Source organism: Charadrius vociferus, unplaced genomic scaffold (assembly GCF_000708025.1).
Source record: "Charadrius vociferus isolate BGI_N301 unplaced genomic scaffold, ASM70802v2 scaffold1339, whole genome shotgun sequence".
In the NCBI taxonomy this organism is placed as follows: Eukaryota; Metazoa; Chordata; class Aves; order Charadriiformes; family Charadriidae; genus Charadrius; species Charadrius vociferus.
This window is the reverse complement of record NW_009650216.1, coordinates 32,952-45,345: the sequence shown is the minus strand read 5'-3', so window position 1 is coordinate 45,345 and position 12,394 is coordinate 32,952. Positions and strand designations below refer to the sequence as shown.

Below are 12,394 nucleotides of genomic sequence, written 5' to 3'. Positions count from 1 at the left end.
CCTCTTGCAAGGCTCCATAATTTGCTGTTTGTCTGTCTGTATATATATAGTCAAAAAAGCAGTAACAATAAAATCCTGTCCAAAGTACCAGGGGGGAAAGGTGGGTGGCTCCAGCGTAGCAGTTAGTGCAGTGGAAGACCCCGTTCTCCTGCTGCCGGTGCGGCCAGAGAACGTGCCAGCACCGCACCAGGAGTGCAAAGAAAATGCATCCTAATGGGAACAACCAAACTAAACAAAAGCCATCCTACATCCACAAAGCAGCGCTTCTTACCGGAGGAGAGAGACAGACTGGGCAAGTGAAGTTGATCAGTCTGTCCATCTCTCCCTACATGTAAGAGATTTCATCTTCCCTTCATATCAATAGTTACGATTTATCTTCCCTTCTTCATTTTAAACACATTCACGTGACATCCCACAGCAACATTTTGGTGTGAGGTTACAGTCCCACTGCCGTTACAATCAGACTGTACAGCAAACAGCTCCGGTCCTCGTCCCCTTTGAGCCGAAAAGGAGCAGAAATTTCCCAAAGTGTTTAATTAAAACCTCTCTTTGGGCATATCTGCGGTCACAGGTTAACACAGGTGCCTTGGAACGCTTCAAGTATTGCTCTTTAACCAGGAACATTTCAGACCCCGCTTTATTCTGAGTCAAAGCGAAGGGGAAGCAGAAGCTCTCAAGCCTTACAGGAGCCTCATGACTCTCTGGGCGGGTATCTGCCCAGCCAAAAATCCTCCCTGACCTCACTGAAAGTTTAACTCCGTGGCTCCCTTGCATCGCCAGCCCCACAGAGCTGCTGCTACCGCTGCCCTCCAGACCGGGCACTGTGGCACAGACCCGAAGCCGCTGTAGCTCCAGGTAACTCATGCTGCCTTTATCTCCTCTCTTCCAGGCGAAGAGAAAGCGCTCGGCAATTCTCCACTGCCCTGGGGGCTCCAGGCACGTCCTCTCCGACCCCGTAAAGCTGCAGCCCATCCTTTGCGGCACAGAAAGGCAAAGGGAGCGAGGTGACCCCGCTCCCCCCGTCCTCACTAACCGGGTACTTCACTACCCGCGTTTTCTTCGCACCCTTTCACTCACCCACTCCAACCATTTGCTGAGCTGGAGCCTGAACCAGCTGGAAAAGCAGCGCTGCCCCACAGTCCCAATCTTTCCCACTCTCCCCCCCCCAAAAAACCTACAGCTGTATAAAACTTAGCTCACTACCTGATGAAAACACCTACGTATTTCAAAAGGGGTACAGCTGGATAAGAGTTGAGAAGTACAGCCGCTAACACAACCTTCTGCGCAGTGCAGCGGGTGGAAAACATTCCCGTTTCAATTTTTCGCTAGGCAAAATGCCGCTTTTCCCAGGAAAGAATCACACGCAACTGCTGGGTACCACGTTAGAGGATTTCTGTACCGTCTTTCAAAAATTTATTTAACAGCTTCTCAAACTTCCACTAAACTTGGTTTCTTACATCATTTCTATACACAGTCGGATCTTGTTTGTTATTGTCGTCTTGAGGCTTATAAAAAAAATATAAGCATTTAAAATGCCCAAAGAGTAATTTTGCTTTAAAATTGTGCTACTGAACTTGACCCCCAACATAGAAGAGATACTTTTGGTAATGAGGTTACCCCAAGCAGTATAAAAATATACATAAAAATAGACAAAAACTCTATCCTCCAAACTGAAGGTCTGTTCATGGGAATTATTAATTATTATTATTTTTTTTTTTGTACATCACTGGAATTTCATTATCTTCTGCTAAATATTTACAGAAACGTACCCACCCCCACCTGTACACCTCCACTCACTCCGGCAGAGAACCGCGGCGCTCGGCTCACCCACAGCCTTTTCTGTCGGCAAAAATTAATCGCCGCCTCTCGCCGTGGCACGCAAAGTGACGCTCCGGGCACATGCGTCCCGGGGAGCGCTCGCCGACAGCCCTCGCTGCCGATGCCAAACAGAAATGAGGCGACACTAACTATCGCTGCTAACTTCACCCAAGGGGGTTGAGATCGCCTTTGCCTCCCTGCGAGCGCCCCGCGTGCCGGCAGCCGTACAGCGCCCGTGCCCGGTGTTTGGTGGAAAGGGAGGGATCCAGGCTCGACGCGGGTCCCCGCAGAACCCCGGGTTATTTCACCGCGCACTGCGGTAGGAAGTGATGCGCCATCCCAGAGCGAAACAGGACTGGGGAGGGCAGTGGGGGGCAAAATAAAACCTCTCCTTCGGTTCAAAGCAGCCTAACCCTGCGAAGTGCCCCGCTGCTCCCCGTGCGTCGCGTCGCGTCGCATCCCCGGCTTTCCGCTTTCCCTTTCGTTCTGGTGATAAATTCAGAATGCCCAAACCTCTTGTACAACCATCCTCAGGAATTTGGGTCTCTTTCTCCAGTCTACCCCAGGCAAATTTTTAAATTAAAAAAAAAAAAAAAAAATAACACGAGAAAACAAAAAGAAAATAAGTACTCTGTACCATTCTTAAATGACATTAAAAGGTGAAGTCAAAACTAAGCACTATAACCCCCCCCGAGACTATGTACATAAAAAGACGTAAGATCTCTCGAAACATAAATATACAGTGTATAAATCCAGGTGTCACCTAAAAGGCTGAAGACGCAGAACTACTTCACAGACAAAAAGCAAACCGAACTCACCGCGCCAAGTGCAGACACGCGGCCACCACGTTTGGGGGTGCGGACTGGCGGGGAAGAGACCGCCCCATCTCTCGGGGGCGGTTCCTCCGACCCGCACATGCACCGGGGAAGGGCGGTAGTGGTTTCCAGGGGCTGTAACACAACCGTACGTACATGCCACGTCACTACACTCTACGGAGGGTGCGGGTGAGAGGTCGGGAAATGGGATTAGACCCTGAGTCCCCAATTATTTCCAGGCACGTGCTCTGCTGGAGCAGTTAAAGGGACACCTCTAACATGGATCCAGCAGGTTCTTTAGTATTGCTCACCAACAGAGATACTTGGTATCTCCCAGTGCAGACTCGGAACACGCCGGTTGAAATTCTGCACCCTGTGCTTTAAGAGTTACCATGACTTTCATGGAAATAATACAGCCTTGATCAGGGTAAAAGACTAATGGAGGTCTTTAGCCCAATCTTAAAGAGGTTTGCTTTCTACAGCACGGACACGCTACGACTCCGACATACATAAATAGGTACCAGTTACTGTAAAGTGACAATGCAGTGTCTTAATTATTCTAGCATTATCCTTTCTGCCGTTAGGGAAGACGTGAGAGTGGTTAGGAGGTGTGGGGAGGAGAGCTGGCGTTTGACAGAGGCTGCAAGTGGAGCAGGTCCAGCTCTAACTGGAAACGTAGGTAGACAGCCGAAAGACACTTTTAGCTTTACTCGATTACGTGGCTTTATGGCATGCAATAAAACTCCTAAGACAACTCTTTACACCAAGCACACAGCATCTCCAGTCCCACTGGTGGTATCTCAAGAGAACAAGTAAAGCTAAGAGTCTGCTTGGAAGGGAATTAAAACGTGTGTGTGTGTGTGTGTGTGTGTGTACGTGTGTGTGTGTGTACACGGAGGGAGAGAGGGAGGGAAGGGACCGGGTGGGGGAAACGTCCTGTCTTGCTGAAACCAAGCTCTTCGGCAAACCTCCTTCCTCCTATCGCTGGCCGGCCTCCCGGATCCGGCAGGCCACCGCCGTGATGAGCGCTGCGCCCTTGCCGCTGCCGTCTTCCGACTGGAGGAAGGTCACTTCGCACTTTGGAGACAACTGCTTCACTGTTTCGTGCATGACGGTGGAGAAGCTGTGGGGCACAGGCGGGGAAGGAGGAGATGCTGATTTAACCTGCCCTGGGCTGAAGGCGCCAGCCCCGCAGGAGACAAACTACACCTTTCTGTGGGGTTCTGCCTTCGACAGAGTCTCAGAGCGCTACGGACACAGAGGGGAAGGACGGACGGATGGACGGAGGGCAGGCGGGGGGGGTGCCAGGCAGGAGGCACTGGGAAGCGTAAGTCTCCACACTTCAGCCCAAGTTCACAGTTAGCACAACACACTCTTGTTCTCCCTCAACCCCAGACCAAATATGACCCCTTCTCAAGTCCTACCAAGCCCTGAGAGCACTAATAAACCTTAATAGCCCTGACCAGCCTCACCTGGGGGGATGTCCAGAGCCCTCCCTCTACCCACGGATCCCTGAGCCCTGTTTAACCTCAGCCCTGTGCCTTTAGTCCCTGTTGGAGCTATGTTGTCTTGGAAGCACCAGCCTTCAGCTCAGGCTTCAGTTCTGTTTGGCCATGGGTCATCCTGATCCAGATCATGGACCGAGTTGTTGGTTTAGACCTGGCTCAGCCCCATGACTTTGCCTGATGAGCCGGACTCCTGGTTGAACCTGGTCACCATCTCTGGGTCAACCTGACTTCAGGTACTGTGAGACTGGGTCCTGCCCGGCACGAGGTCCCTGCTGCGTTATCTGTCCCCGTGCTCCGTCCTTTAGGGAGCAGCTGGTTTTTGCTGTTCCTTAACAGAGTTTAGGTCAGTGAGCTCCTGGCAGACCTTGAGACCTTAAAATATCTCCTCTCCTCTCCAACTACCCCGTGAAGCTTCCCACGCTGGCTCTTACTTAGCACCCCATCTGCCTGAGATGAGCAGCTGCACCAGCGTGCACCTCCTTGGAGGACAGCCACCACGTCCACCACCCACCACCGAGAACTCACTGAGGGTGCAGTTTGTAGAGCGTCCCATCCACGCCGACTGTGACCTTGAGGAAGTCCAGCCCGCGGTTCTCCCGGATCTTGTCCACGACGGCTGCCATGCCGGCCCCGCAGAGCTGAGCTGCCCGTCGGGCCACCACCGCGCACACCTCCTTCACGATGATGCTGTCGTCGCACGTGCTCTCCAGGCCGAGATGCTGGAGGATGGAGCGGACCTGGAGCAGGGCCAGGCAGTCGCTGGGGAGGACACCACGGGCAGGTGGCATTAGGAGATGGAGCAACTTGGAGGTGTGGCTTCCCCTTTTCTTATCTACATCCCGCAGAGCCCAGGGACTCGTGACAGTGACTGGAGGGACTCCACAGCTCCCCTCTAACCTCAGCTTCCAGACCTGGATGTGGCTCTGATGTCACATCCTAATCGGTGAGGCTATTTCAGGGCAAAGCTGTTGACTTGGAGCATGATGACTATTGAACCCGTGGCCCCTCTCTGTCCAGGGCAGAGGATAAAGAGGCGTCTGTGTTGCCAACCCCAGACAGTTTCCCTGTCTCCCAACACTGGTGCTGTCAGAACCACATGGATTCTGCCGAGTTATCCGCATTGCACCACCCTGCGTCATCCTGGCTCCAGACTGAGCGATGGAGCTTCTCCCACAAGCCCTGGGAACGCTTTCCCCAGGCTACGTCTGCTCTGCTCCGCAGCTGTAAGGCCAGAGCTGGTGCCTGACCCACCTGTAGGACCTCACCTTTCTATCTGGGACAGGAACTTGGTCTCAAAGATCCCTCTGGTCTTCAGCCTCTCTGAGATCCGTCCGCGGAAGAGCAGCCCTCGCTTGGTGAAATCCATCAGGATGTTTCGAACGATCTCCCCCAGGTACATCCCGCTGATCATCTTCTCAAACCTGGGAAGGAGAGGGCAAGGTTGGGCGTCAGGACAAGAAGGGTCACTGGGTCTGGATCGGGATTCCAGCTCTGCCACATGCCTGACACCCTGGAGCAAGTCCAGCAACACGGTGCCCACCCTGCGGGCAGGGGATAAGGGACACATCGGTGCATCGCAAAGCCAGACTCATCCCCTGATGATCCACCAAGAGGCTGGTGGGGCAGCACCGAACTGTTCCGGGATGCCCAACCTCATCAGGGATCCCATCCCAGCTCCCCAAAGCCACCACACACCTTTGCTTCCCAGGGTTGAGAGACAGCTCATCCACCGCCAAGTCAAACTCTGTCCGTATGTCATCCAAGCACCCGTTGTCACCAAACGCCCCCCACTCCATGTTGACGCACATCCTGCCCTCCTCCCCTTCCACCAGCTCCACGTTCCTCATCTCCTCCATGTAACAGGCGTTGCTGCCTGTGCCTGCAGAGAGAGAAGCACCTTTCAGTGGGGCTGTCAGAGAAGCGGGGTGCCTACGCAAGGTAAAAGCCCTCAGACACCTTCTGCAGCCAGGAGAACCCCACCGGAGCAGATTTGGGACCGCGAGTAGAGGAACTCTGTAAGAAAGTTTCAGTCCTCACCGACTATCAGCCCAACTTCGCAATACGGGTCTTCGTACCCACAGGTCATCATGGTGCCAACTGTGTCGTTTACCACCGCGACCACGTCCAGATCGAATTCCTGCAGAGGGATGGGATTGTGTGGGTTATTCCCGGGGGGCACAGCTGTTCCTGGAGGACACAGCTTGCTACATCTGCTCCTATAACTGGGAAAGGACCTGTCTGCTGAGCACACGCGAGTCCTCCAGGCACCCACAGACTCCCTGGAGCCCCATGTGTCTGCAGGTGGACGCTCAAACCTCAAGACACCTCCAGCAAGATGCAACTGAAGAGGAGGTGGCACGCTGGGACAGCCCTACCAGAAACAGCCCCCGGGGCAGGAGCTTTGGGTGGTCTACATGGAGGAAACGAGCACGGCGTCTCCCGAACTCACGGCAAGACAAGTCTGCTCCAGCCCTGGCCAGAAGCCAGCTCTTAGCTCCGGGGTCTGAAAATCCAACCTCGAGTGATGACTAAGGGCAGTTGTTAAAATTCAGACAGTCATTAGCCCTGTGCTCAGCCCATTAATTTGCTTTACAGGCCAATTAAAGATGCCGAAGACAGCTGGGAGGTGGGAGCGAGCAGCCAGCTTCTCACAGCTACGTGGACACTCACCTCTCTCCTGTGAATTGCCTCCTTCAGCAGGTTCACCACATCTTCTCCTTCACAGCCGGTCGCCTTGAAACCTTTCGTCCACTTCAGGAGAATCCCCTGTTGTGGAAATACCCCACGGTAAATCACCCAGGGCGGAAGGGACGGCAACCCCACGTCCACCAGCTCTCGGTGGTCAGATCCTCACACGTGGAGGACGCCTCAACTGGGTTGTCTCCAGAGCTCAAGGGATCTGCATCTGCTTTGATGCAGCAAAGGAGCTTTTCAGAAGCACCAGCAGGTCCGAGCTCCTGCCTTCCCCGTCTCGTGGGTCTCTATCTGAGCTGCCATGTGGTTATTGATACTGGTACACAGTTTCCAGTGTTTTTTGGCTTTTCAGCCCAAACCACGACACCCGGGTACCGGACACGCGTGCTACGAGGTGGGTTGGGAGTTACCTCATCCAGGTTGTTCTGCTGGCAAGGGAAGGAGAATGTGAATCCGAGTGGGAGCGATACACCCTTCATTCCCATGTATTCCAGGAAGTCGGAGATGCAGTGGACGATGTGGTCAAAGAGCTGGGCGCACAAAGCCAAAAGGAGAAGTTACCATCACAGCAGGAAACTCAGCTGGACGCCAGCCCACCTGACCTACTGGAGATGCCGATCCATTCCCAAGCCAGCAGGACTTTGAGCAGAGCAGATGCTGCTCCGCTGCACTGCCTGAGGTGAGCAAACCCAAACCAGCTCCTCCTTCATCCTCCTCCCCACTGACAACGCGGTCGTATCACCATGATACCTCCACCTTGCAGGTCCTGTACTGCACCCAGAGGGACAGAGGGGCTAGCGGGGAGGTGACCGGCTTCCCAGGGGCGACACGGCAATCCGGTCCCTCTGCAAGGTATCTCCAGAGCCTGTCTGCTAGAAACACTCCCAGTCCCTGAGCGCTGCCTGGAGTGGTTTGCAAAACTCCTTCCATCTGCAAATAAGACTCTGGAGACATCTCCTACTGCTTGTGTTGTGGTTTCTCTATCTGGGAAACGGGGATGATGCTTATCTGCCCTTGTGGAGTGTGTGGGATTGAGGGAGGGGTTCAGTGATGTCTGGGAATAACACAATTTCTAACCTAAAGAACAGTCTCAAGCTTCCTAAAGCGCATTTCGAACTCAGGAGCCGTGGGCAGAACTCGCTGCTCTAAAGGCAGAAGAGCTCCAGCCTTCTCCTGGGTTTGCCCCCTGGAAAGCAGAGCAAGGCAAGACCAGCTCCCGTGGTCGGCCAGCACTGGTCTACCGCCTACACAGCTGCTCCACTGCCTGCCACTTCTGCTGCCACCCCAGGGAAGATGCCCTGGCTTTCCACCTCCAGCTGCCCATCCTCACCTCCTCTCCCGTCCCCTGCATGATCTCCACCGGGATGGAGTAGATCTTGTTGTGCATCTCGACGCCGCGCCTCATCCCATTCCTCACGCGCACCAGCAGCACACGGAAATTGGTACCTCCCAGGTCCAGGGCGAGGAAATCTCCTTTTTCTGAAACCCAAGAGAGAATCGTTAGGAGAGAGAGCCCAAAGGGCATCATGAGGATGGCACAAAGCTGACCCGAATCTGCCCTCTTCCTAGGAGAGGACCAGAAACCAAAGCGTGGCTGGGAATGGAGAAGAGCAGGTGCTGGTGGGAAGGCGATGGAGATGTTTGCTCCAGACATGGGGAAGTCCCAGGGTTTCAAGCCAAGGGGTAGGTGCACACCCAAGCCACAGAGAACCAGCAGCACAACCCAGGACAATGGTGGCGAGAAACCTGCGGTGGCAAAAACCACAGCGAAAGGCAGGCTTTGTCTTAAGTCAAGTGCAGAACGTCCTGGAGGCTCAGCCGCTTTCCCCAGTATCATACTGGTGGTTAAAAAGCTTTGTGCCGCTCCCTCCACAAAGAGGCAACTGGCCATGGCAAAGGTCCCAGCCCTTCCCTAAGCGGTGCAGATGTTGGGAGCAGCGATGGTGGCTCTTTGCCCTACGTGGGACATACATGGGCTTATGCCCATGGTACATCACCTGTCCCATCTGGAGTCGAGCACACGTAGGTGGGCAGCATTTTCACCGTTGCCTCTTCGTGCGTCTCCTTGCCCAGCCCCTTCTCCATCTCTATCCTCATCCTTTGCTTCACCTCCAGGAGCTGGTCGTGGCTCAGCTTGAGCGCCTCCAAAATCTTCTGCCGCGCCTTGTGCTGGGCGGCCAGCCTGTAGGCCACCGCCGTCACCATGGCTGCCCCTTTGCCACTTCCATCTTCTGACCTCACGAAACGGATCTCGCAGTCTGGCAGCAGCTTCCGCACTGTCTTATGGAGGCGTCGGGCAAAGCTACGGAGGAGAAAAGAGGACCTGAGTATGCCACCATGGGTGATGTGACCCTCTGGGGTTGCAAATGACCATTTGGGATCCAAACGGAGGTGCTCAGGGGAATATTTGGAGATGCTCTGCCTGTGCCAAGCTTTATCTGCTGCCAGCAGGAACGGATTTGTGCTTTCTCACCCTCTCTCCCCACCAGCCTTGCCTATCCTCCTGGACTCACTGAGGATGCTTCTTGTAGACGGAGCCATCCACACCGACCGTGGACCGCAGCCGGTCCACCCCTTTGTTCTCCTTGATGCGTCGCAGCACAGCTGCCAGGGTGGCCCCGCACAGGTTGGCCGAGCGGGTGGAGACGATCTGGCAGATGCGGTGGGTGGCCACGCAGTCTTCATGAGATGGCTCCAGGCCCAGCTTGGTGAGGATCTCGTGGGCTTTCTGCAGCCCTTCTTTCTCCCTGCACATGAAAGAAGAAAAAAGAATTCATGCATTTACCATCTGAATTGTCCTGGTTTGCTCAGTGGATAACTCTGCCATGGATCCTGTTCGACCCCAGCACAGATGTCAGGAGATGGGCTGGGATCCCAGGAAACCATCCGGATCCTACTTACTTCTCAATAGCAGAGACGTATCTGGTCTCAAAGTGGCCAGTAGTGAGCAGATCCGGTGTGAGCTTTCCTCCAAACAAGAGCCCTTCCTTGGCCATCTTCACCAGGATGAGTCGGACCAGCTCTCCCATGTACATCCCGCTGATCATCTTCTCAAACCTGCCCACGGGGGAAAGCACAAGACGCGTCGGTTTGGCTGCGTTGTGCCACGAGGCGGCCACAGGTTGATCTTGAAAACACCTGGCGGCCTTCCAGGCCCAAAAGCAATCCAGGTAATCTCTTTCCAGATTAGTTTATCCCCTCACTGAGAAAAATAAAGCCACGATGACATAACCATCATTCTGCAAGGAGAACTTTACGGCTAGCTGAAGGGGGGTCTGTCCCTCTGCAGAGACCCCTCAAATCCCACCCATGCTTGCCAGAAGCCACCTGGGGAATGGGAGATCTGTAGGACTTGGATGTGGACATTAGGTGGTGGTGTTTGCCTTGGCTGGCGGACAACTTCATCGGCAGAGCAAAGAAACAGAAATCAACACAGTCAAGAGAAAGGCTCAGGAGGGGAGAGGGTGCTGAGTGGTTCAGTTGGGTGTACCAACCCAAATTCGTGGTACAGCCCCTATTTGCATTGGTGTAGCTGACACGGAGGAGGACGCAGTGACCTAGTTAACTAGGATGACCTCTTCGGTCCCACTAATGCCAGCGCCATGGGAGGACGGACAATGCAGAGCAAACCCCGAGCCTGAGCCGAAGCCAAGAATCTGCTTACAATTGTTTGCCAGGGTTGAGCGAGCCCATGTCTATCTCGTGGTCGAACTCTGTCCGGATGTCGTTGAGCACACCATCATCACCGAAGGCTCCCCATTCCATGTTGATGCACATCCGACCTTCGTCCCCTTCCACCAGGTCAATGTGTCTCATCTCTTCCATGTAACAGGCGTTGGTACCGGTACCTGAACCAAGCACGGGGATGTGGTGAGATGCTGCTCCCTTTCCCTTATTCCCCCTAATTAGCAACAGCCATAGAAAGTAAAGATGGAAGAAAACGAACATTGGCAGTGTTGGTTTTCTAACATCACTATCACCTTTCTCTTTTCCCCCCAAAACCCTGAAATCTGCAAGAAACGCGATCTTCTTCTGGAGTTCATGGAGGCATGGACCCCAATTCTCCCCCCTGCCTTGCTGTAGCTCACCAACAATGAGGCCAACTTCACAGTTGTGATCGTCATAGCCGCAGGTCATCATGGTCCCAACAGTGTCATTCACCACAGCCACGATGTCAATGTCAAAGTCCTGAGATGGTGGAGAAGAGAGAGATTGAGTCAATGTGGCCAAAACATACTGAAACATCTCTGCTGTCACGAGGGAGCCAAGGTAAGCGTCCTGTCCCAGGGCCCCACGTGCCCCTGTCCCACCACCCCAGGAGGTGATAGACCTGCCCAACCTCTTACCCCTCTCTTCTTGATGGACTTGCGCAGCATGGACACCACGTCTTTCCCCTCCACGCTGCTGCATTTGAATCCCTTCGTCCACGTCACGAGGATGCTCTACGGAGAAAGAGCAAGAAGGAATGCTCGGAGGACAGACCCACCAAGCCGTGTGTCTCCAGGGCTCCATGGTGCGAGGCTGGGTGGACACGCAGCGCCGCAGGTGAGGCCCTCCCTGTTATCAGCTTGTGAGCCGCCGTATCAGCAACGATTTCCGCGTCTCTGCGCAGATAAAGTTTATGGCCGCGTGATAGCACGCGAGCCGCTCGTTGCTCCTGCCAGCAGGAGGGCACGTGATTCCCGTCACCGGGTTTTATGGAGCCCCGGAGCAAAACCTGTTCCCAAAGCCTACGGAGAGCTCCTTGCCCCATCCCCGAGGGACGGGGGTCTCACCATCCCCTGCGGCCGGAGGCACCGGCTGCGTCCCCACCCAGCAGCGCTGCCGCAGTCACTCGGCCAAAGGCTGCGCTGAGCCCTGGGGGAAGGGAAAGGACTCGACGGCATTCGAAATCTCCAACCCCAGAGCCCCAGGTGCCTTAGCAAGGCGAACCCTGCCCTGCCTTACACATGGGGAAACTGAGGCACGGAGAGAAACAACCCGGACAAGGTCACCGGAGAGAGATGCTTCCTCTCCCAACTTCTTTATGGTCTTTTTTTTTTTTTCTTTTACAGCCCTCGCTACCACCACAAGGAAAGCGTTAAATCTTCTTCCTCATTACTTCGGCTGAATTGCTCAGGCAGGAGAGCATGACTTGCCCCATCCCCGGTACAAAATGCCGCCGCATTCCCGCCCGGGGAGGACGTGCTGGATCGCCAGCACGCCATGGAGCCGCCCTCCTTTCCGATCCTGCCTGGGAAGCCGGGTGAGATAAGGGCAAGGAGAGCACCAGCCTTCCCCCCTCCCTCTCCCCTCCAAGAGCAAGAGCCCGGCAGAGGCCGTGGGTGGCAGGAGAAGGGCCACGTGCCTCGGCCAGGCTCCGCTTGCCGAGATGTTTAGTCTCCCAGCGAGGTCACCAGCTCCCGGCGGAGAGCCGGCACGGCTGAGCGGAGCTGACAGCCATCGATTCCCGGCTGCCCGGAGCATGGTGAGCAGCCGGGGAGGGTGACATCCCTTCCCCCCCCAACCTCCGCCTCCCCTTCTCCCCGCACGCACGACGGGGGATGTGATGCTCGGCAC

General features: G+C 54.9%; 1 protein-coding gene across 1 annotated transcript in view; it reads right to left on the bottom strand.

Annotated features, from left to right (window-relative positions):
* Positions 1-3,511: 3,511 nt before the first annotated feature.
* The window catches only part of HK2 (hexokinase 2), an 18,022-nt gene continuing 9,139 nt past the window's right edge, over positions 3,512-12,394 (bottom strand). The window contains exons 4-17 of the mRNA XM_009892968.1: positions 11,182-11,277; positions 10,924-11,023; positions 10,500-10,683; positions 9,737-9,892; positions 9,349-9,582; positions 8,833-9,137; positions 8,166-8,314; positions 7,246-7,365; positions 6,812-6,907; positions 6,179-6,278; positions 5,837-6,020; positions 5,407-5,562; positions 4,667-4,900; positions 3,512-3,756 (exon numbers count right to left, since the gene is read on the bottom strand). Of these exons, the coding sequence (XP_009891270.1) occupies positions 3,612-3,756; positions 4,667-4,900; positions 5,407-5,562; positions 5,837-6,020; positions 6,179-6,278; positions 6,812-6,907; positions 7,246-7,365; positions 8,166-8,314; positions 8,833-9,137; positions 9,349-9,582; positions 9,737-9,892; positions 10,500-10,683; positions 10,924-11,023; positions 11,182-11,277 (2,259 nt within the window). The 3' untranslated portion in view covers positions 3,512-3,611. The remainder of the gene's footprint in view (positions 3,757-4,666; positions 4,901-5,406; positions 5,563-5,836; positions 6,021-6,178; positions 6,279-6,811; positions 6,908-7,245; positions 7,366-8,165; positions 8,315-8,832; positions 9,138-9,348; positions 9,583-9,736; positions 9,893-10,499; positions 10,684-10,923; positions 11,024-11,181; positions 11,278-12,394) is intronic.